The sequence below is a fragment of the Mytilus trossulus genome, chromosome 14 (genome assembly GCF_036588685.1).
Source record: "Mytilus trossulus isolate FHL-02 chromosome 14, PNRI_Mtr1.1.1.hap1, whole genome shotgun sequence".
NCBI classification, from domain to species: domain Eukaryota; kingdom Metazoa; phylum Mollusca; class Bivalvia; order Mytilida; family Mytilidae; genus Mytilus; species Mytilus trossulus.
This window is the reverse complement of record NC_086386.1, coordinates 64,380,353-64,406,461: the sequence shown is the minus strand read 5'-3', so window position 1 is coordinate 64,406,461 and position 26,109 is coordinate 64,380,353. Positions and strand designations below refer to the sequence as shown.

At 33.0% G+C, this 26,109-nt stretch overlaps 2 protein-coding genes across 3 annotated transcripts in view; one reads left to right on the top strand and one right to left on the bottom strand.

Annotated features, from left to right (window-relative positions):
* Positions 1–19,813, bottom strand: part of LOC134696654 (carbonic anhydrase-related protein 10-like) — a 33,051-nt gene extending 13,238 nt beyond the window's left edge. For both annotated transcript variants that reach the window (XM_063558567.1, XM_063558566.1), the window contains exons 1-4: positions 19,429–19,813; positions 5,797–5,844; positions 1,791–1,927; positions 76–261 (exon numbers count right to left, since the gene is read on the bottom strand). In XM_063558567.1, the coding sequence (XP_063414637.1) occupies positions 76–261; positions 1,791–1,927; positions 5,797–5,844; positions 19,429–19,471 (414 nt within the window). In that variant the 5' untranslated portion in view covers positions 19,472–19,813. The remainder of the gene's footprint in view (positions 1–75; positions 262–1,790; positions 1,928–5,796; positions 5,845–19,428) is intronic.
* A 3,389-nt stretch (positions 19,814–23,202) lies between these two features.
* Positions 23,203–23,664, top strand: LOC134697991 (sex-determining region Y protein-like). The gene has a single exon (XM_063560277.1). The coding sequence runs from the start codon at positions 23,203–23,205 to the stop codon at positions 23,662–23,664; it is 462 nt and encodes a 153-aa protein (XP_063416347.1).
* Positions 23,665–26,109: the final 2,445 nt, after the last annotated feature.

The following is a 26,109-nucleotide window of genomic DNA, read 5'->3' as shown; positions in this document are numbered from 1 at the left end:
ACTATGAACTAAAACATTACAAATCAGTTTCACTATGTTTTATTGTTAAAAAATTCAATAAAATAAACTAATTACCTCAGCAGCAAATTGTTTCCCATCTACTGAATGCTCAGAACCAAAATTATCATTTCCTCCAAAGTGAAACTTGACTTGATGTAATCTATAAACGTACGAAAGAGGACCTAAAGATATCAAAACTGAACTTGTTGAATGCAGTTCAAACGTTAAATCTGTTCCTTTATTTATAAGTGTGCCGTTTATCTGAAATACAAGATGCAAAACGTCATCACCAACATGATAACAATTGTAGTATTTCATCTTGTGTCTTTAGTCATGAATGTCATTTCCGCTACGATGCCACTGCTGGTGGAGATTTATTTCCCCGAGGGTATCACCAGCCCAGTAGTCTGCACTTTTTGCGCTGACATGAATTATCATTGATATTGTTATATTTATAAATTAACTGTTGACAAAATTTTGAATCTTTGAAATACTAAGGCTTTTCTACCTCAGGCAAAGATTACCTTAGCTGGATTTGGCAACGTAATAGGAATTTTAGTCCTCAATGCTCTTCAACTTCGTACTTTTTTGCCCCTTTTTTTTACTTTTTTGGATTAGAACGGCACTGATGAGTCTTTTGTAGACGAAACGCGAGTCTGGCGTATATACAAAATTTAGTCCTGGTATCTATGATGAGTTTATTTAAAACCACTGGGTCGATGCCACTGCTGGTGAAGATTTATTTCCCCAAGGGTATCAACAGCCTTGTAGTCAGCACTTTTTGTGCGGACATGAATTATCATTGATATGGTTATTCGTTTTTTGTCTATGGATTTATGAGTTTTGAACAGCGGTATACTACTGTTGCCTTTATTTATATTTATGAATAAACTATTTACAAAATTTTGAATTTTTGAAATACTAAGGCTTTTCTACCTCAGACATAGATTACATTAGCTGGACTTGGCAAAACTTTTAGCAATTTTAGTCCTCAATGCTCTTTAACTTCGTACTTTATTTGGCCTTTTTAACTTTTTTGGATTCGAGCGTCTCTGCTGAGTCTTTTGTAGACTAAACGCGCATCTGGCGTATATACAAACTTTAGTTCTATGATTAGTTTATTTACAAAGAAAATGAACGGTTTTTTTTCGAATTGCACTGTGGATGACGAGTTTTTGGATAGTTATGAATATGTAGCATTCGTACTAGTCTCAAGTCGTCACATAAGGTACGTAATTATCAATGTTATCATAGAATGTTCAGGATAAGTATCAACTCTAGTGATCACGGTGGATAAGACGTGCCTCATTGCAAGCTGCATATAAAGATCAGGAATGATTCATAAACTAGAGTGTGACCATGAAAAATAAAACATGCATGCGGGCGTTTTTAACACTGGCATTGTGTAAATATTAACATGGTGACCATTTTGAATAAGAAGACCATTATAGTCCTTACTCCTGTGTGCATAAATTAAGAATTCAGCAGCCTCCATTCAAACAGGTTCGCTCAAAAGTCTGACATCAAACACAAACTTAAAACATAGAAAATCATTCGATATATGTACAGGTGTTGATACGTCTCTATATACAAATGGAAAGAATGGGGTCGTCGGATTTGTTAATAGTTGTTTTTTTCAATCATCAACCACCAACGTGAATATATAAATATGACACGATGCATTTATAAAATACACCCAAATGGTAATGAGAACTATTCGTAATATGTAATTATTTCAAAAATTATTCATATAAGCCTATAAGTAGAATTTAGCTTCTTTACTTATTTACCTGTTTTCCAGTTAGCTTGATGTGCTTTAATCCTGGATCAAACAGTAAATCCTTTGGTTCAATATTTATTGGTGACTGATTCTTTCCTTTACTACATAATATCCACTTTGTGTTAATTTTCCCCCAGTAATGAGGACCTGGAAATATATAAAAATAACACTGAAAAAAGAAAGCAACACAAACCCCCCAAAAAGCAGTTGTGTATTTTTGGCGTTCCGTTCATTTACATTTTCATGTTTGTATAGTATAGTATGTGCTATATTTTTATAGTTTTTTTCCTTAAAGTCATTAGAAAACTCAAATTAAAAAAAAATATGCATATGTTTTTTTTATAACTAAATGGATAGTTTTCATTATACAACTTATGTACATATACTTTTTTCTGAGGAAAATTCCTTAATTTGTCCACATTTAGAAGAAGTTCACTTATTTTTAATTGCTTGCTTCCAGGAAGCAATTCGCCGAAATATTTTCCGTATGCATAGTGACCCGAGCGTAACTCTCCTCGTAAAAATCCGGTGATCGCAATACGCATGGATCTGTCATTGAAATAAACAAATATATGATTAAATATGTCAAACAATTGCTCAATACCCATGCTTTTTGTGTTTTGTTTACTATAAGGTGACAATCGGTAAAACTCGTCTTCAAAACACGGTATTTAATGAGCAGCCATACTTGTTAAATCATAACAAACAGAGAGAAAAAAATTGACGATTATATGATATATTTGCGAAAATAATGATAAAATCGTGCACAGAGGACTAAGTTTATATATACATGCATTGGTTCAAGAATTGGATAAACATTATTTTTCACAACTCACTCGTTTCGTATGACTTTAATATTTTGGGAGTTAAAATAACCTTATTGGAATTAGAGTCTGATACGATTTGAAACTGGTGCGATTTTTCAAGAGCTTCATTATTTCCTTGATAGACTATTACACTTACTGTCGCACCTGTATGAATTATCCATTTAATGTTGGTCATTTATCAAGGAATGTTACAGAAATAAAAATACAGTCTAAATAAATAAACAAACATTCATATGACAATGTCATTAGGTAAAATCTATGACAGTTTTAATCACTTAAACAGCACTAGGAGCGGCGAGATTAATAAGGACAAAAACAATTGATCTGTTTTCCGTCCGTGTTTCTGTTAAATTCTGGAATATCCTTCATCAGATACGCTCATAGCTAAAAACTTATAAGCTTTAAAGCACAATTATGAAACGCATAAAAGTAATAAAATCGAAATGTTCCTAATAGAATCTCAGTTTAGCCTAAGGTAGTAGAAACAGTGATATAAACACAATGACATAATTTTATGAAATGGATTTAACAAACAAAATGTACTATTCGAATCATGCAAATACCACATTTCTGGCTACAGGGCAGATTTTATCTCCGAGGGCCTATAGTACTACAGGAGTCAATCTAATAAAGATAGGAAGATGTGGTATGAGTGCCAATGAGACAACTCTCCATTCAAGTCACAATTTATAAAAGTTAACCCTGATAGGTCAAGGTACGGTCTTCAACACGGAGACTAGGCTCACATCGAATAACAAGCTATAAATGGCCCTAAAAAATACTAGTGTAAAACCAATTAAACTGGAAAATCAACAGTCTTATCTATATACAAAAAACATGAGAAACGAGAAACACATATGAACGACATCAACAAACGACAACTACCGAACATCAGACTCCCGACTTAAAACAGTTGCACACAATTACCAATACACATATGTTCACCTATATTCTTTTCATTAATTAAAAATTGGAATTTCGGATTTTAATCTTTCGTTTTGCAAGGGTTTTGTTTGAAAACGTGTATGTCCTTTTAATGACAGTTCACTTCAATGTGAACACATAACACTGACCCAGATAAATTTCATAGAAAATATGGGTTGTTAAAGGGGCACTTGCTTCGAGATATATAAAAATGTAAAGTGTGAGTTTTTTGTTTAATCCTTTATGAAAATGAAATAATGAAATAATAATTCGCTTTAAGCAGCCAGTACGGTTCAATTCTGTCAAACTAAGCTAAGAAACAGTAATAATAAACTATTCACTTGCAATGGAATAATACGACCACATTGCATCCGTATTCATGAGAAGTTCAATTTAACCCCTTAGCTAGAGATGGATAACTCATACATTGTGCGTGATATGTTATTTAAAGGAGAAGAACGTCGACATTGAAAGTGAAACAAAGATAAATCATTTGATTGACTGATTCGATCCACAAAGAATCATTCTTATGAGGTTTTTTAAAAAATAAATCTTTAATACGAAATTAAATAGACATAGAGATTCTAATTGCATGAGTACACTTTCTATTTATATCATTTTGCCATGCCCTGTAAATTGTTTATTATAGACTTTTAATAATTTGGATGAATGTTTTACATGGTTATAGATCAAATATGAGAATTTGAGTGAAATCAATGAATATGAATATGACAGCTAGTGCCCCCTCAAGAATATAATGAAATATGGTCACAACTATGAAGATACATACATGGGAACTTCGCTGTCCTTCAACATAACTTTTTTCAATGTGCAATGAACGGTGCTTGCTCCAAAGTGTACGTGTTACAGTTTGTACAATAATTCTATTTTAATGTGAAAGATAGGTAATAAAAACATGCAATAAGGATGGCTTTCAATGTATAAATTATTCGAAAAGCTTATTCTACTCGGACAGGTTCTCTTCACTCATATTTATGCATCAAATGTTATTTCATATTGCACACGAACTAATAAGTTTGAATAAGAATAAAACATTATATACTATCAGTACTATTCATCATAAGCATATAACTGTCTTCTATTTTGGTGTCATCAATTCTTAATTCAACATCAACAAAAGTACATATTAGATGTACTACGGTACCATGATTGGTTTATTTATTACAGTAAATCCATTAGGAATACATTTTTCTCCCGAGTTTTTGACTGGTTATGCACTTTATTAGTTTTTATTGAATGTGCTATTTAAAATAATAATAAAATGCTTATTATTTGAATAATTTATAGCAATTAAATCATCAGACGCTTTGTGTTGCTCGTCGGGGGATATATTTACATTAGCATAAACTTTGATTATTACGCGTGAATTCATCAAACATTGACGTTCACTGTCATAATTTTTGGAATAAAACGATGCAGTTGTATTTGTCTGTGTTTTATTACTGCTGTGTTTGCAGTGTTCGATGTGAATTTTATTTCGACTTAATATAGTAATGCGTGTTGTCAAATAACAATAATGTTTAATTAAATCTGATTATTTATGAAGTAATAAACACAATGAAACAAATAAAACCTTCAAACCTTCTGTGAATTGAGTTGACTGTGATGTTCATGTTATATAGGGAATGGGTAATTATTCATTTGCAGAAACATTTTTGTACTTCCAGTAGTCGAAATGTGTCTTTTCTACGGAATTTAGAAATAAAAGAATTCTTGATTGGCTAAATATCAATCATATCTCTAAGAGTATTGAGCTTTAAAGAGAGGCGAAAGATACCAAAGGGACATTTAAATTTACATAATGGATAAACTAAAACGGCATGGCGAAAGATAAAAGGGACAAACAACAGTATACAACACACGGCATACACAGTGAGAAACACAAACCCTACATACAAACGGAGAAAAAAATACCAAGACGGGGATCGAATATGTCCGAAAATGAGCCAACTGATTTTCCAAGACCTAGAAAATCCAACTGCTAATATATTTTTGAAACTATAACTTTACGTAGCAGGGAAATTTGTTACAAATTTGACCCCCTTGGCGCCTTGGACACTTGTTCTAATATTGTTTTGTTGTTTTGAGAGAGTGAATTTGGTTTAGAAGAAGAAGGTAAAGACTGTCATATATAGACACAAGCAGGCAAAGTGAAAAAAAAAGACGATTTTATTTATGAATTATTTGAGATTATGTTAAGTACGTGCAATATCACAGCATGTTCATTGTTAGAACAAAACCTACCTGAGACGCCTTCATACATCCACCATTCTTGCCACGGTGAACTGCAATCTGAAAATGAAAAATGAAATTATCAAAAGCTAAATCCTTACATTTGTGCATTGGTTTACGTATTTAAATGGCACAGCCAAACATTTGTTTATGAAATGAATATACGAAACCCTGTTAACTTGAAGATGAACCTTCCTAATACTGCAATGATCAGTAAAAATATGTCATGTCAAATGAACTGAGTCAATAGTCACAAATATCGTGGAAAATACAAAATACAGTTAAAATATATTGAATATTTGAATGATTTCCGGCGAAAATTAAAGTGCAAAGACTGGGTTTAAATGTTCATTTACAAATTATTAAAATGAAAACCAAAGCAAGGAGGCATCTGCAACTCGCTGGATTCAAATTAATGTGTGTACAACCTCAGTTTTGACATGTTACTGATACAGTAGATGAACTCCTAAGACCATTCCATAACACATCAATATGTATTACAAGAATTCTTTAAAATCTAGATGACGAGAATGTGATTAATTTGCCAAAGAAGATGGTTTAATACAATTTACAACAAAGAACGAAATCAAGAGGTCACCATACAGACATCAACACGTCTATTAAATATTCATAATTTAAAAAAAACAAACATCAATCAGCAGTAAATGCTAACTTTTACTTTTTCAATAATGTGGTCTTCTTTTATAAATTTTCTGTTTACAAAACTTTGAATTTTTTGAAAAACTAAGGATTTTCTTATCCCAGGCATAGATAACCTTAGCCGTATTTGGCACTACTTTTTGGAATTTTGGATCCCTAATGCATTTCAACTTTGTACTTGTTTGGTTTTATGAATATTTTGACATGAGCGTCACTGATGAGTCTTATGTAGACGAAACGCGCGTCTGGCGTCCTAAATTATAATCCTGGTACCTTTGATAACTAATTACCAGGAACATTAATATCAACATAGTTTCTAATGTCTGTTATTCTGTTCAATTTATAGGACCGATACACAAGTGTATGCGAAAATGTACTCATAAAGTTATTTTATATATTGAAGCTGATTTATTAAGAAAAGGTTTTGATATACATCAAAAGGCCAAGAGCATAAAACTAGATAATCAATTTCCGGTTTCATTTGTTGGTATTGTGATTGTCCACTAAAGTGCACGAACACCCAAATCAATTATTTGTCTCAACATTGTAGCTGCCATTGATAATGTCTTTGCTCAGGTCTGATCTAATTAACAGAAAATAACTATTGTTGTCGTGAAGACCACTACTAATGGTCATGCTTCATACAAGTTTACGATACTTCATACCAGTTTACGTTACTTTAATTGTCTGATGCATTCACTATTCATTAGTAAATTAATTTTATAACAGAAAAATAGCCCAAATCGATGTTCAGAATTGTTATATTAGGTTTTTTGTTGGTAGGAACTAACTAGGTTTACAACTTAAACAGAATTTAATTTCGAAAACTTTGTTCTCTAGAATAGCTTTAACATGATTCGTCAGATTGGCAGGAACGTTTCATTGTCATCGATTATTATGTTTTGGATAAATAGCCATCACAGGCAACATGATGAAATACATTAAAAAACAATAGCATAACAGGTAAAACGTTCGTAAAAAAACAATGATTTGTTTGAGGGAAAATAACATGTAAAAATTATTTAGTGATTACAAACGCTTCCGTGAAAATTATATGATACAAACATTAATTTACAAAAAAAATGATTAGAAGGAAACATGTGAATGTCTGATGAATGTCTGCTATGGTAAAATAAAATTATCATATCCTCATCTAGTTTTTGTTTAGAGTGTTTGTTTTCCGTTGTTCAATTTAGGAGATTTGAATTGTTTACGGATGTTTTTCTTTATTTATTTATTGCAATCATTTTACTTTAAATGATTTTACCAATCTCTGCATAAAAACCAAATATAGACTACACACATTCACTTTCAAAAAAGCTTAGACTATGTATGATGATTAAGAATGATTTAAATGGGATTTGACCAGGTACCATAATGAATGTCACTTTACCAAACCAAATTGATAAGATTCACAATTGACATCTGGAGAACCAAATTATAATCCTGGTACCTTTGATAACTATTGACGAATACAATGCTTTTCATCGGGGTAAAGTTTCTATCTTTTTCAAACAGTGAACTTAAAATATAGTTTCAACGTGACCTCACTTCTGTGATGACAACAGAGGGGTTAACAAATTGAGAAAATATTATTTCCTTGTTCAATTTGAGACACAAAGTTGGTAACGCCAACTTGTTCACCTCAATGAATGTATCAGATGACAAGACATTACTCAAAATTAAATGTCAATTCCACAAAGTCAAGTAAAACGACATACTTAGAAACACTATACTCAAAGACCTTCCGTGACAGGTTTCTCATCTATAAATTATTATCTACAAATTGCTGGAATAGATTTTATTGAGAAACTTATTTAAACACGTACTTTAAGGTCTTTGTAATTTTGTATTCTGTTGTACAGAAGTTGTAAAGTGTTATTAAATGGTTTCGCTCATGCTTATGGTCTCAAGAGGCACGATGATGAAAAAAATATCAATTTATTATTCGTTTGTGTAATAAAGTCTTAAACTAAAACTATTTTGTAGATACATGCACAATAACCAATGAGTTAATTAAAATTTTCGAATTATTAAATGACTTTGATGTCTAAAGAAAGAAAAAAATGAAGAAAACAGTAGTATATCGTTTTTCAATCATGAATAGTCATACCTCGATTTAGCGAAAACAAATCCAGGTTACAAATCAAATCCGAGGAAAACGCATCATCTTTAAGAGGAAAAGAACTGAAAAGAAACACTGAACTGCAACAAAATACCAACATACATAGAAACTGACTTTTTAAAGGAACACTTCATAAAAATATGCATTCAGCCAAGTCTACAACTTGTTTATTTACATCACTATAAGAGTAATTGTGCTTGATAAATATATCATTCAAAGTTTACATTGTTTGATTATTTCTAACAGAAACTTATTTAATAAATAAATCTTTGAATCTCACATCTGACCTCTTTTTCAATATAGTTATGTTGTTCAATAATACATTACGTATTTATCGTCAAAAGTTACACAGATCTGAATTGATTAATTTCGACTCATTACTTGACCTCAGGAGCAACATTGATGACACCAAGATTGACAGTAATAGTCCAACCAGTTATACATATGTAAAATGAATATAAATGTTGTTCACATTTATAATTGTTAATACATTTATTTTGATTTCTTACATCTGTATTAAGACTCCTGTTTTTTTTGTAACCAGGTTACATGTAGAAAACCACATACCGGGTGTTTGTTATGTTATAAAGGACGTTGACTTTGAACCAAATATTAAGGCAAAGCTTATCTTTTTGAAAAGAGTTAATTAGTACAAATAATATATTACATGTAAGGTACCAGGTTGAAATATATGTTTTCTCTTTCAAAAATAGACGGGATAGTGCTCTGTTTTATCAAACACTTCTCGGGTTCTCTGCAAACAGATTATGGGGCCTTTTATAAACATGGCTACATGCTATGTTATGATGAGATTCATTGTCAGTTCTTAGTCAAAACTTATTGTTTTAGAAGTTATAAAAGTTACGTTTGCCTCGAAATGAGCTATGTCGCAGATTTCGTAGCTAGTTTGGTTTTTTCCTTTCAACGTGTAGTTTACACAAAATACACTTATACTAAATAATGTCTATCCATGGTGATGTACGGCATCAATGACATTTCTTTTTAGTCAAATGTACAAGAGCATTATGTTGTCCTGCGCCTTAATCGGGCGACCTATGTGAAACCACGCCTACATGCATATCAACATCTGGTTATCACTTTTCTATAATTTGCTGTAGGCTAGCTCATTACAAAGTTACAGAGCTAACTCGCAATGTAACTCAGGCTGTTGCTCATGACCTTGGTCATCAATCATAATTAAAAAAACGAAAGACGCGTTTGTATGACAAATGTTTAAATAGGTCTTTGGTAAATAATTTTCTTATTTTCTTATTATTGATTAATTGTAAGAACTGACAATCGTTAAAAAAGGGTTACAGCAGAACCACCGCAAATGATTTATTGACAGTTTAGATAAAATGTAAACAATCAATTAGTGCTTTGTTTTGTCAGGTTGTAGTTTATCTGCAATCAAAAAGTCGGTATCTTTACAAAATAATTCAATAGATTTGGTCTTCTGTTTGTAAATATTTACCACATCGATAAAAAAATGTTCATGGACGTGGATTCATGTTGGTTTTTTCTTCTTTATAAAAAAATGAAGTGTTCATGTTATGTCATTCGACAGACTATTTATTCGTCAATATAATTTCAAAGTTTTTTATATAATTTCATAGCTTTGCAATGATTTCAAAATATATATATAATAAATAATCATGAACAAAGTTTGAACTAAACCAAAAACTCTACCTGAAAAGAAACCTAATTCGAGAATTTCAATATAACAATGGCATAATACATCATCAAAAGAATACCTAATGTTATCAAAATATTATAGATTTAAGTTTGAACATGAAGACAGACACAGTCTATTTACACATCATGTGCATGGTTTTTTTTGTCTTTTTGTGGTTTTTTTTGCAAGTGGGACATGTATATTTCTTTTTTTAGACGTGGGTAAGTTCGGTATGATAAGCCCTTACTGACCAGAAGTGGCATGCGAATTACTACAACCCGCAGAGTCAACATTCGATACACCCTTGCTAAGGTGTTAATGCCTCGTCTTCCTATACACAAGTGCACCCTCGCTAAGGTGTTAATGTCTCGTCTTCCTATACACAAGTACACCCTCGCTAAGGTGTTAATGCCTCGTCTTCCTATACACAAGTGCACCCTCGCTAAGGTGTTAATGTCTCGTCTTCCTATACACAAGTACACCCTCGCTAAGGTGTTAATGTCTCGTCTTCCTATACACAAGTACACCCTCGCTAAGGTGTTAATGTCTCGTCTTCCTATACACAAGTACACCCTCGCTAAGGTGTTAATGTCTCGTCTTCCTATACACAAGTACACCCTCGCTAAGGTGTTAATGTCTCGTCTTCCTATACACAAGTACACCCTCGCTAAGGTGTTAATGCCTCGTCTTCCTATACACAAGTACACCCTCGCTAAGGTGGTAATGCCTCGTCTTCCTATACACAAGTACACCCTCGCTAAGGTGTTAATGCCTCGTCTTCCTATACACAAGTACACCCTCGCTAAGGTGGTAATGCCTCGTCTTCCTATACACAAGTACACCCTCGCTAAGGTGGTAATGCCTCGTCTTCCTATACACAAGTACACCCTCGCTAAGGTGGTAATGCCTCGTCTTCCTATACACAAGTACACCCTCGCTAAGGTGTTAATGCCTCGTCTTCCTATACACAAGTACACCCTCGCTAAGGTGTTAATGCCTCGTCTTCCTATACACAAGTCACTCTTGGATTATCCTTTATTTGTTTGTGCAAGTTATTTCGTGCATTTCGATATTCTAAAATGTATGAAATCCTTTACTCACTTACACATTATTTTTATAGCAGAAGGATGAAGCAAATGACATTAATTGAGTGCTGAGCGTCTAAACATTGAGGGGCGATAATATACGAGGTTTAGCATTAAAACCTTTGGTAGATGATACCAAATATAGTCATGTTTTGGATGCATTTAGTAGTAGTATGGCGCTTTTTCTTTGAGTGTGTTGCTGCAGTTGTTGGAGCGTTCATATTTAGTATTTTTTTTTAATTATGAAGGTTTTGAATGTCAAATGACCTCTTCCTCACAACAACTGTGCAAAAAGCTGATAATTGTCTCTTTTCTTATTAACTTTACAACAAAGAATGAAGTTACCCCAGACTTTGTTTGATGTTTTTTATGATGTGCGTGAAATTGTCAAATGAACTTTAGTTTGAAATGTCCTGAGTGTGTCATCAAAAGTAATTTCAGAAAAAGTGCAAAGAGATGAAAGCATGCGTGTTTTTTTCATTTGTCATAAATATCTAATTTATTGGCAATTTTTAATAAACATCTCCTTCTATTCATATGAAAGAAGTGTCACAAGGGGATACACATGTGATGTTTGTAACGTCACAGTAATCTTAAAAAATGCAGAATTGTATACGTAACCTCATTGCGCATTCCCTTTGTAAAATAATTATGCAAATTGAAATCGTTAAGGCTAATGTTCACCAAAGTTAATGTAGTAAGAATTGATAAAGTATTTGTCTCACTTATACAATGCCTATCGGTGTCAAAGAGAAATATTCATTGATTTCACTTAGTTATGTATTTACCTCTGAGACTTATTATATTCAAATTAGTCTCAGGTACTTTTTTTCAAAAATCCATATGGTTTTGCAGGACATGCTGACCTTTCTGTTGATAACACGTCTATTGATAGACACATTTACAGTTACAAATCTGTTTGGTGGATATTTATCCTTTTACTGTGCCTTTCTCAAAAAGACAAGAGATGAAAGTATTTTGTTCCGTTGAAAGTTTATCGGACAAGTCATGTATTTAAAAATCTGCCTACCCCTCCGGAGTACCTGCGGTCAATCCCAGTTTTTGTTGGTTTCGTGTTGAGGATTTTTAAGTTATTTCTTCGTCTTTCATTTTTATTTGTCCTAGCATTGTAAGTTTCTCTTCGACAACTATGGTTTAAACCCCCTTTGTATCTTGTTTATACGCGAGGCATCCAGACTTCCATGTAGTGCATTACTATTGTTAGTGTTAGTTCCTCGTGGTGAAGACAATCAGATAATACACAGAATAACTGATTATTTCTACGAAATGAAAACAAACAACAACAATGCAAAAACAAAAGATTAGAAATGTGAGTAGAACCGGGAAAAACATTATGAATTTTTTTGTTAGTGTGGGTTGTTGTAAATGGTTTGAAAGAGGGACGAAAGGTACCAGAGGGACAGTCAAACTCATAAATCGAAAATAAACTGACAACGCCATGGCTAAAAATGATAAAGACAGACAGACAAACAATAGTACATATGACACAACATAAAATAAACTTAAGAATAAGCAACACGAACCCGACCAAAAACTAGGGGTGATCTCAGGTACTCCGGAAGGGTAAGCAGATCCTGCTCCACATGTGGCACCCGTCGTGTTGCTTATGTTATAACAAATCCGGTAAATAGTCTCATTCGTAATGAAGGAAAGGGGATTGTAGTTAAGACGTAAGGAACATCATCTGTGAAACGGTTATTCCATAACTGTCAACCAACTCGTGAAGGCGTCCGTATAACTTACGAACGGATGATTTCAACTTCAACATTTGGAACTTTTGGTTTATTAGCTTCCTTATGAGCAGGAACCCTCTATCAAGGAAATCAAGATATGAAATACAAGCACGGGAAAATCGTATCAATTGGGAGATGTGGGAGATATACCACGTATGCAGGTGCTTCTGAAATATTGCTACTAAGAAATGGAAAGTTCACAATTGGAAAGCTGAAATCATCTTAATCTTACATTTCAGGCGTGATTTGGTACTATTTATTCTATTTTTTAATATTCTAGATCGTGTCTTAGAAGATCTTAAAATAAAGACAGGTCGGGTTGTTGACTCTTTGGTCATTGCATTTCCACGTGTCAAATCGTTATCATTATACAATGAGTTGTATTTCTTTTCGATTTTGTTTAACTGTTTAACCTTTCTAAAATCTAATAACCAAAACTTGAAATGGTGTAAAATGGATGGATCGAATAATGCTGTGTTAAACTTTGAGATATCAAAGGCTACAATCTGAAGTCAAATGTATTTATAAATACTGATAAAGGCTGTCGTATGCTCAAAATGTACGAATTTGTATAATCAGTTGCATAAATATCTCTTTACTTTAAACGTTTACTTTTAAATTTCTTTTCGATATGATTTACTAATACGATCAAAAGGAATAAATAACTAAGTTACACGGTTATATTTCATTTTGATACCGATAAAGCATTGTGAACCATACCAATGTCCATTTGATTTGATACCAATAAAGCATGGTGAACCATACCAATGTCCATTTGATTTGATACCAATAAAGCATGGTGAACCATACCAATGTCCATTTGATTTGATACCAATAAAGTATGGTGAGTCCATTTGATTTATTTGTAGGACTGGTCTTCCTGAATTTTTGCTATGTAAAGTTTTTCTCTGTATCTTAATCATATATTTTAAGATAATAGACAAAACTAATAAAATTGTGAAAAAAAGGCTTTTTTGCAAAAACTTCTCTAAGGAGTGGTCTTACAATTTTTAAACATTGTTGGCTCTCAGTGTTCTTCATCTTTGTTCTTTCTTCAGCCTTTGCACTTTTTAAATTCGAGCATCACTGATGAATCTTTTCTAGACGCGTGTGGTGAACAAATATCTGATATTTTGGTAGAGCTTGATATTCTGAAAATATCGTACCGTCAGAATTTCTTTAACTATTTTGATTTTCAAGATATTAGACTGTTTTCATTTTTACCTACTTTCGACTCAGGAGTATTCAACTTTTCGCCCGACTACCTACTCTGTGGTCGGACATTTTTGGTACTTGGTCAAAAAAGCGTAGCTGGTATAAGTTAAATCAAACTTACAATCGGTGCAAGTTTGGAGGAAAAAACTGTTTGTATTCTATATATATACGACTTTTTTGTTTCTTTTACTTTACCGAGTATCATTCTGTTTCTTTTACTTGTGTCAGTCTGTTTCTTTAACTAGACCGAGTATCAGTCTGTTTCTTTTACAAGACCGAGTATCAGTCTGTTTCTTTTACTTGACCGAGTATCAGTCTGTTTCCTTTACTAGACGGAGTATCAGACTGTTTCTTTTACTTGACCGAGTATCAGTCTGTTTCCTTTACTAGACGGAGTATCCGTCTGTTTCTTTAACTAGACCGAGTATAAGACTGTTTCTTTTACAAGACCGAGTATCAGTCTGTTTCTTTTACTTGACCGAGTATCAGACTGTTTCTTTTACAAGACCGAGTATCAGTCTGTTTCTTTTACAAGACCGAGTATCAGTCTGTTTCTTTTACTAGACGGAGTATCCGTCTGTTTCTTTAACTAGACCGAGTATCAGACTGTTTCTTTTACTTGACCGAGTATCAGTCTGTTTCTTTTACAAGACCGAGTATCAGTCTGTTTCTTTTACAAGACCGAGTATCAGTCTGTTTCTTTTACTGATCTTTACTTGACCGTGTATCAGTCTGTTTCTTTTACTTGACCGAGTATCAGTCTGTTTCCTTTACTAGACCGAGTATCAGTCTGGTTTTTTTTACTAGACCGAGTATCAGTCTGAAAATACTATTAGACACTATTTTAAGAGCCTGTTCTAAACAAGTTATTAAAGTATTCTAAAGATTATAGACAAAATGATGATGAATTGTTTCTTTGTGACAGACAAATACCAATCAAAGACACGTGTTAGTAAGTACATCATAAATAAACAATAACCTGAACATTACAACAAAGATCACCTCGATCGCCGTACGGTGCTCTAGATGTAATACCAATATACTGCAATTTAATTAAATGACGACAAAGTCTAGCTTTTCTGAAAGAGGAGATAAATGTATGTGTAACTATATACAAAAAGTAATTACTAGAGGATGTCCAAGTTCATAAAACATTGATCACCAACTGCAGTCAAACTGTGTTTAAAATTGATTTAGAGGTATAAACAATGACCGACAGTCATGCAGCCGATCCAATATATACAATGACACAACGTCTTTACAAATATATTAATAAAAAGCTACAAGTCTTATATAGTGTTGATATTGACAAAGACTTAAGGTTAAAAGAAACGGAAACTGTGCTGTGTTTCAATAGATCAAGGGAATAAAAAAAAATCAAATATCAATTGCTGACAAGAGAATCTAGTGGAGGATAAGGGTTCTTCAAGTCATATTCAGGATAGGCTGACATTCACCACAACTTTATCAATAATTATAATACTTCTTGACATAGTTCAAGTCAATGTAAAAGGACAAAGAAAGGGACACACAAAAATCTGAAGTCTAATAACAGACCACACTATGGTCCAAACTAAAAACAATAACGAACAAGACTGTGTCCATATTACACGGGTGCAGTTCAGTGGACTGTGAAATTAGGTTAAAGACTCTTATTTGACATTAAAATAAGAATAATCATATCATAAGGAACATTTGTACTAAGTTTCAAGTTGACTTCAACTTCATCAAATACTACCTCAACCTAAAACTTTAACCTGCAACGGAACAGACGGACGAATGAACGAACAGACACATAGACCAGAAAACATAATGCCCCTCTACTATTGTAGGTGGGGCATAAAAACTCCACCAAAACCGGGTGTGGGGCTGAGGATATGATCGGATGCTCCGAAAGGATAAGAAGTGCTTGTTCCACTAGTGTACTAGTTGCAAGTAGAACTACGATGATAATTCGGTAAATAAAGACGGGATTGGTTTCATAAGAACAAGCACTTGATGTATATCATACCTATAATCCGTATCATAGTCTGATGTTTTTACAAATATATGTCGAAACTCATTTATCAGCATTCAGATCAGCCAAAAACTTAATGGTCGATCAAAATTTAACTAAATTAAGCTACAGACTGTGTATGGTAAATGTAAACTGCTCGTATGCAGAAGGCTTTATTATTCTTCTGAGAATTAAGATTGTAATTGGCTAGACACTCTGTAAAGATGATCATGTATAAATTCTGCTAAAGATAACTCAGTCTTTATATCTCTCGTGGATTGGTTTTCTATCTTCTGCATATAAACAGTATTAAAGTCATATTTTAAACAACGATGCTTGGGAAATACGATAATAGTACAACATAAGAACACACTTTAAAAATAAGTTAAAAAATGCTTAATTTATCAGATGGCTATAAATAGAAATATATTTAACATAAACACAGAGTGATCGTGAACAGGTATTTGTACAGACCTTAGAGTAATCGCAGCTAGTGAAAGCAAAGTCAATAACAACTAATAAAAGAATAATGCATCTAAGCTAAGCTGGTCCATATGTCCCACATATTAGAATATATAACTAATTTGGCCCTACGTCACACATGTTAAAATATAAACTAATATGTTCCTATGTCACACATCTAATATACAGTTTGTATGGCCCTATGTCAGACATGTGGCATGAACATAAATCGCATGTGTAAGAATGGTCCTATATGCCAAGTCAGTATGTTATAATTATTTCATATATTCATAATTTATTACATGCCCGTCATTTCTCATCGCGTCATATAGCTTAAACACCCATCTGTTCATTGCGAATTTTTCTTTTTTCTATGGGATTATTCTGATCATCACTAACATTCTAAACGTTTGCCTTAAATACCTCGGTATACAATACCGATGCATTTAAACTGTCCATCCTGTCGCCCCCCCCCCCCCCCCCCAAAAAAAAAAAAATTAATCATAACCTATATGGCCAACAAGTGGTTTACGCACTGTTGCAATTAACTGGATACTTTTGAGTGCTCACTAAAACTCTACCAAACCACACCACAGCTACATATTTTGTTAAATGTATTTCAAGAAATATTTTACTTTAATAAAGCTATAATGAATATTAGATATACACATCCATCTATCAATCAAAACTTATTTTTTCAAAACGTCAAAAAATGTTTTCATTCTCTTTAAATTCCGTTAGTAACATTGTGATTGTAACTAATGGAATGGAGGCTAAACGAAAAAATGAGAGAAAGTCACGCGATATCTTTCCACAGACAATTGCAATCTGTGTAATATATATGTTAGGAATGTAGACAACTTTGTAACTTTATATACCACGGTGTCAGTAGAGATTAAGTTTTTTTTTTAAACAAAGTAAAACAATAATCACGTTATCAGTTTAACGAAACAGCAAAAAATGGAAATATCGAAGGAAAAACAAATTGAAAACATGAAATAAGCTCACGTTCTTCTTTTGAAAAGTAAAATTGAGAATGGAAATGGTGAATGTGTCAAAGAGACAACAACCCGACCAAAGGACAGAAAACAGCCGAAGCTACCAATGGGTCTTGAACAAAGTGATAAAATCCCGCTCCTGCAGGCAGGCTTAGCGGCCCCTAAACAAAATATTATCTAGTTCAGTGAAAATCGAGGTCACACTCAAAACATATAAATTAACTAACATAAATAGACCATACAAGACTAACAAAGACCAGAGGCTCCTAACTTGGAACAGGCGAAAAATGCAGCAGTGAACAGGGTTAAACATTTTTTGTGAGATCTCAACCCTCCCTCTTTACCTCTAGTTATTGTAGGATAAACAAATTCACAGCAATACGCAATGTAAAACTCTGTACAAAAGAAGACCGAGTCCAATGTCAGAATAACTTAAAATAGAAACTAGAAGTGTATCGAAAGAGGAAAAGACCGATGAGTACGGTACTAATTACACATACGTAAATCATTTCAATAATTTTTCTTCTCTTTTTTCCTGCATTATTCACAGAATCATTCGTTTTTCCAACGTGACTCAGATATCAACAATTATGTCGAATATTAAAGAACAAAATGAAACAAAACGAAAAGTTAGAAAAAGCTTAAACACTTCAATTTCTTTTACTGCATGCACATTTCGGATTTCACTCCAAAAACACGGACAAAGAGGAAACGTCGTTCGTCACAAAGCAAAGGTATCTGAAATGATGTTAAAATTTCAAATGACATACAATCTTTGGTCAATCGTCGCAGATTAGTTATAATTAAGCTTTATCAAATGCTAACCACACCTTTTTGCTTCAATACCAGTCCATGTAATACGTTTTATTTTACATTTTTGATGTCATAAATTTTGGTTCTAATAAAGATTGAATGTAGAAATGCAATTTGAACTCGGCGAAGAGGTTTTATTTATATAACTCCAATGTAATATATGGGCTTCAGGAATTAAGAACAAATTAAATCAAATAGTTTAATAAATAGTTTTTAAAGACTTTTATGGGCTATAACTATTGGCCATTCTTGTGAAAACTGCTGTGATATGAATATGAATTGTCATTTCTATGAATACTTTCTGACTTTTTCAATGGGTTGCATGCCAACTGCATAAACTAAACTATCGAATGATGGTTTGTTACTATTAATATAAACTGGATTGACAGTTGAACGATAAAAATGTAGTTCTGACTTGAACTGCATTGACAGTCGAAACGATAAAATACTTCTTCTACTACATGTAAGTTGAAACAAAGTAAAATTTGCACAAATCGTAACAAAATAGATATCAAAAGTAAAACCTGATACTGTAAAACGTGTAGTTGTAAATTTAATTTCAAATTGTTAAGAAAATGATATTAAAGTTTTGATTTGATATATCAATAAGTCGTAGTTTTATGGCCGTAGTGAAATCGTTACAATGAGCAGGGAAAAACAACTATACCAAAATGTACAGTCGAGGGGAGAGAGAGGCGCATAATCGTTTTGAGCATAATCATTTTGAGCATAATCAACCTGAGTATGCATAATTATTTTAGAGTGATTATGCCAACTTGTTGGATAGTTATAGCGGCAATGAAAAAATTAACAAGAATTTAAAAGAAATCTTTACAAATTGTGTTAGAAAAGTTTTCTTACCTGTAATTGCAATAAATAGAATAATCAAAAGAAATCCAAGCATCCTTATATTTAACACGTGATACAAATACTTTGAATTAGGCACATTGAAGATGAATTAATTAGCACCGAAAACAACTAATTCTGCTTTTAGTTACGTGAATTGCATGGTACAAAATGCAAAACTAATAACGTATAGCAACTTTATATGAATAAAACAACTTCTCCCATTGGATCAATATTACCAGCAGTAAACCAATCGAAAACAGATTTACAGTTTCTCTGTCACAGTTCTATTCTGTTTTGATTACAACTGTCAATTAATTTAATAAGGCAATACACAATATATCAGGGAATTCACAGAGAGAGGAGATTTCCTACATCTTCCTTTGTTCTTTTTGTGTTATACTTAAACTCATAAACAATTAATGAAATGAGACATTAGCATGCAAGACTTTGTATCATGAATTTGAGGAAGATGAAAGTGACATTGAAATAAAAAATATTGTCCCGGCAGGTGAGCTGTAATTAGAAATCAATGATGAGGTATTTATCTTGTTTTTCCGATCACAAGTTAATGAAAAAACATTTATGTTCTTCCGAAAGCTATCATATATTTTGTTTTACACATCCATAGATTGATTATTAGTCGTACATATTGTGTGCTTTAATTAATAAGTTAAAAGGATAAATTAAAGTTGTTGAATTGAGAGAAGTTTTTATTTGTACTTTTAATTAGTTTTTTAAATAGATATAATTGAAAACAATTTATCCTTACAAATGTACATCGTTTTATAGAATAGTCAATCAATTTTATGTCCAGTAGAAAAGGGATTATTGATTGAAATATAGCACCGATTAACATACGCTAATACGTTCGGATAGAGGATTAAAGTTACTAAAAACAATAAATTAGTATTCATGTCCGAAAATTCTAAAGTTGTTACATAGAAATTCACCAAACTCAAGATTGGCGTACGTATATATTCACGTTTCCCTAGTTTATCCCCAAACCGTAAAAGAAAATTACGCTAGACGCAGGAAAACATTTTGTGCAAGAAATAGAGAAAACTATTAAGCAATGTTAAAAAAGTTACAAAAACAACGAGAGAAAAAAAGAATATGACCCACAAGAAATTCTTTCTTAGTTTAGGATTTTCAAGAATCTAATTTAAGCCGTAATTCGTTTGCAGTCAATAAAGGGCAGGTGAAGAAGAAAAAACTAGAATGAACTACCAGTGACAATGCTAAAACTGCCTGCATGATATATTTCATTTAGAAAAGATAATAAGATGGTTGAATAAATTACAAAATATTGACGTGAAAGGAAGACAAGTTAAGGTGCATTTACTGAGTAATTCGAATCGACATCGATATACTAATTACTAGGACAATTCTCTGATGCATTTAAAGGTCAACTACAGTAACATCCTGTAGAAACCTCGTGTTAGTTCATCTTAAAAGTCGATCTAAATTTTATTATCTTCAATTTTGAAGCATGGAACAATATTTGAAAATTCTACAAGTGTAGTAATGTCATCCCGTGGAAGGTAGAGGGCACTTTTCTACAAGTGTAGTAATGTCATCCCGGGAAAGGTATAGGGCACTTTTCTTTACAGTAGCTAGGAACAGCAAATACAGTCGGATCAGACGGAGGGTGGTTTATAAAACTGTTCTGATTAAATGTCATGTTATGAGCTATGTCACTCCTGAAAGACTTGGTGTGGAGCTGGCATGGTACACCTTTGTCCGTCACATACCATGTGTCTGTTGTTGATGCCCCCTTGATCTGCCATCCGTGGCAAATTGTTCCATTGAAATGTAGGTCTCCAATGTAAGATGAGTTCGATAGCCATGTTTGTTTAAGAGCCGTGCAATGTTGGTCTTTTTCGCACTGAATGCAGCATCTTTTAACGTCTGGATAAAAAATATAAAATTGCTTGTCGTTCGCAAATAACAACCTACAATGCGCAGAGCGATCTTCTGGATGGAGATTAGATAAGTGGCACCATACGTCTATCTGACCATGGAATTTGTCGTACACCATTGAATTAAGTTGAAAGTTATACGCCCAAGATCCATTATTCTGCATTTTGAGTCCTTTAATATTGAAATTTTCTATAAATGACACGGAGAAGGCGGCTGGAAGTAACGGTGGGACATAAACAAAACTCAACAGCCATGTTGAAGTCGTCATGGTTTTCTAAAATATACACAATATTTTTCTTATGTCTTTGACAGAAATAAGGAAATAATGTTTTCACAGATATTCGTATATTTTTATTATATTCTTTATGCATTCTGTATCTTTTCATATCAGATATTTCGAAATCCTCAGATAGTAGTCTTAAATTAGTTCCGACCGTCTCTAAGAAAAGTTAGTGCGAAAAAAACCTATTTGTCTAATGAAATAAAAATTTAGTATTTAACGAATTCAAACCAAACAGCAAAATAACTTAGATAAATCAATAGTTATTATTGAAAAAATACCTTGACAAATTTAATAAATTGTACATTTAATCTACAATAAATAACATACCATGGACCTTGGCTGTCACAAAGTCGATTATCAAATACTAGTATATGATAAAACTTGACAAGTTCGCCTTAACATTTGTAAAAATGCGTCATACTTTTATCAAACATTATAAATAGATCTCCACAAACATTATAATACAAATTAAAAACCAATTGTTCAGAGAACAATTGAAGGTCTTTCCATCAAAACAATGTATTTTGATATGAAAAGTTGTGAAACTAAGTTTAAAATGTCATTTCAATCGTCAAATGATAGCTCCTAGTAAGCTGATTCCAAAAATATATTGTTTCCATACATTTTTTTTAAATAAGGGAGATAATTTGTTACTTCCGGTTTGAAAAATGTTACTTCCGATTATATTTGAATATTTACTTGACACTAATTCCAAAAATATCTGGTTCTATATACTTTTATATTAATAAAGTACAAAAAAATAGCTACTTCCGGTTTACAAAAGGTCACTTCCGGTTGTTTTTTTCAAGGTTAAATGGTTTGATACCTTTTTCTAAAAGTTGTATATCTTTATCATGTATACATATAGAATAAAAGCAAAGGTCAAAATCTAGAACGTCAAATTAAGCTATTACCTTGAGATCAATTTCAAGGTCATAAACCAAGGACCTCAAATCAAAAGACCATAGGTCTTAATTATATTTAGTTAATGAGTTATATCACCAAACGCGTATTTTTGAATACAAGAGGGGAGAAAACTCCCTTTTACATTCAAAGTTCGCTTGCAATCAAAATTTACATCTTACGACATGTCGCAACTAACAATTTAGTAAAAATAATTTGTTGATATCTTATACAGTCTTTGGATATAAGTGAAAATAAGCCAAATTCAAATATTAGAATATGACCTTGACCTTTGACCTTGACCTAATTTTCATTTTTTGGGACCAAGGACCTCAAATCAAAAGATCCTAGGTCTCTATCACTTATGATTTATAAGATAGAAATTCATATCACTTATATCAGATGCATTGGAGGACAGTCATGGAGATTTGAAAGTGGAAATACTTCTAAAACAATAAAAAATAATCACTTTGTCGATAGTTTTTTGAGATTTTGTTTTGTCGTTTGAAGAAAAATAAAGCGTTTTGGGGGTTATGTTAAAAACTATGCGTCAATCATTTAATAAAACACAAACATCACTAAACAAAAGACTCCCACACGTACATCACAAACCAAAACACTTTCACAGGCAGAAGCAACAGACTGAGCAACACGAACATCACAAACCAAAACACTTCCACATGCAGAAGCAACAGATTGAGCAATATGAACATCAAAAAACAAAACACTTCCACATGCAGAAGCAACAGACTGAGCAACACGAACACCACAAACCAAAACACTTCCACATGCAGAAGCAACAGATTGAGCAATATGAACATCACAAACCAAAACACTTCCACATGCAGAAGCAACAGACTGAGCAACACGAACATCACAAACCAAAACACTTCCACATGCAGAAGCAACAGATTGAGCAATATGAACATCACAAACCAAAACACTTCCACATGCAGAAGCAACAGATTGAGCAATATGAACATAAAAAAACAAAACACTTCCACATGCAGAAGCAACAGACTGAGCAACACGAACACCACAAACCAAAACACTTCCACATGCAGAAGCAACAGATTGAGCAATATGAACATCAAAAAACAAAACACTTCCACATGCAGAAGCAACAGACTGAGCAACATTAACATCACAAAACAATACACTTTACGCCATTTGATTGGGGACTTTCCGTTTTGAATTTTCCTCAGATTTCAGTATTTTTGTGATTTTACTGTTTCCACATGCATAAGCTACAGATTGAGCAACACGAACATTGTAAACCAAAACACCACCAATAGTATAAGCTACAAAGTAAGCAACATAAACATCTCAAAACAAAACACTTTCACATGCAGAAGCTACAGAGTAAGCAACATAAACATCACAAAACAAAACACTTTCACATGCAGAAGCAACAGATAGAGCAACATAAACATCTCAAAACAAAACACTTTCACATGCAGAAAAGCTACAGAGTAAGCAACATAAACATCACAAAACAAAACACTTTCACATGCAGAAGCAACAGATAGAGCAACATGGACATCATAAAGCAAAAACCAATTTCAGATGCAGAAGCCCTAGATTGCTCAACATGAACATCATAAAATAAAACACTACCATATTTCAGTTACTGCTGACATTCTTCTGCATGGTATTATTTGTCATTTTGTTATCGCGATTTAGTTGTCTTTTATACCGGTGTTTAAAATTAAAAAAAAAAGTGACATTTTTCTAAAATCAACAATAATAATATGTAAAATACAAGACTAGAATAACTGGACAAGATAAAAGAAATAGGGGGAGATAACAAACTAAAAGAGTTGTTTTCACTCCGCCACAGAATTATTCATAGCCTGTGTCATGTTTCATGTCAAGAACATGTCTTAGGTGATTTGCATACTGTATACTTTTTTTGAAGACCCGGAGTTGTACTCAATGGGTTGCTCTTTCATTGACATACAAAACAATGCACTTGTTTCTATGAATCATTATTCAAACATCCAGGTTTACACGGATTGTTTTGAGTTGATTGATGTACATTCTGGACGAGAATATTTGAACAATACGTTCATACCTAGATGGGTGAGAGGTGTTAAATGCGTGTATTAGTACCTTCGTCACGGGGAAAAAAGAGGATATTCTACATAAAAACCGAAATTTGGACTCTCAACATGCAACCGACTGAGGACTCAAAGAGTTAATAGAAGCATTCGTTAACCTGCAGAGACATTGGCATTATCCCTTAAAAGGCATGGGGTTTTGAGTCTCTTTTCCGAATGGACATTGCCGCGTATTTATACATCCTGCACGAGATCTCTCTTTTGCATTTGTTTTACTACCGAAGTGAAAGATTCAAGGCAGACCTATTTCTCATCCCTAGTCAACCCTTTTTTGTCGGTAACATGGATAAGAAAGTTGTGTCTAATAAATTTTCAAATTCTATTGTTAATAAACTCATCATAGATACCAGGATTTCGATTGCGTATTTGCGCCACATGCACTTTCGTCTACAAAAGACTCATCAGTGACGGTCGAATAAAAATAAGTTAAAAAGGCCAAATAAAGTAGTTATCTCGCGTGTTAAATAAAACACATGTACATGTACATGATTGAGAAATATTCCTTTATTTTATTATTATAATTATTATTATATATCAGGTAATCTGTTCGAAAACTAAAAACCTGAAAAAAACTTAAAAGCCAGAAACATCATTTCCCAATAGGATGGAAAGGATCCCATGGACATTGTCTATGACAATATGATGGAACATTAAAAATGTCTGGATTCGGTGCCCCTAATGTAAATGATTTCTGATTAAATGTCATGTTATGTATGGCTCCGATATGATTCGATTTTTCATGATACAGACAGGGAACATTAGCGTCTGTAAGATACCAACTGTCCATAAAAGCATAACCGGGTGTCTCCCAGCCATTACATTTGGTGCCATTAACAATTTCGCTCCCAAGGTAGGTGCCGTTCTTTAGCCAATCAGGTTTCAGGACGCCACAGGCATGGTCCGTGCCACACACACGACAGCAAGTCTTAGCTTCTGGGTAGTGGACGTATAAGTTTGTGTCGTTTGAGAACAAAACTTGGCATGGAGCCTTTTTATCATGTTCACTCAGACGTTGAAACATACAGAAAAAATCCCCTTGTCCTCTGTTATGGTCAAACCGTGCTTGTTTGTCGTAATAGTTATAATATAAGGTACCATCGTTTTGGTATAAAGTTATAAATGATAGATAAGCTATTTCGCTAAAGTTAATAGAAAAGGCTGATGGCCAAACCGGTGGAGGAATTGCATCAGTAAATGCTAGAATCACAACCAAAGCCGTAAAAACGCATGTTAACATGCTTCTGTTCATCTACAAGTAAAATAAAAACATAAATTTATGATAAGGAAATCGTTAAAATCATTTGGAAAGTTTTGAATTTTGTTCCAAAGAATAGATACTATTTTGTCAAGCGATTATATGGACTTTTTGACAAGTTTATTTCAACCACCAAGAATATTTGTTTTCTTATCTGAACATAGACATAATTACATAACTTCTGATAAATGTGACGTAAGGTATAATCTGTT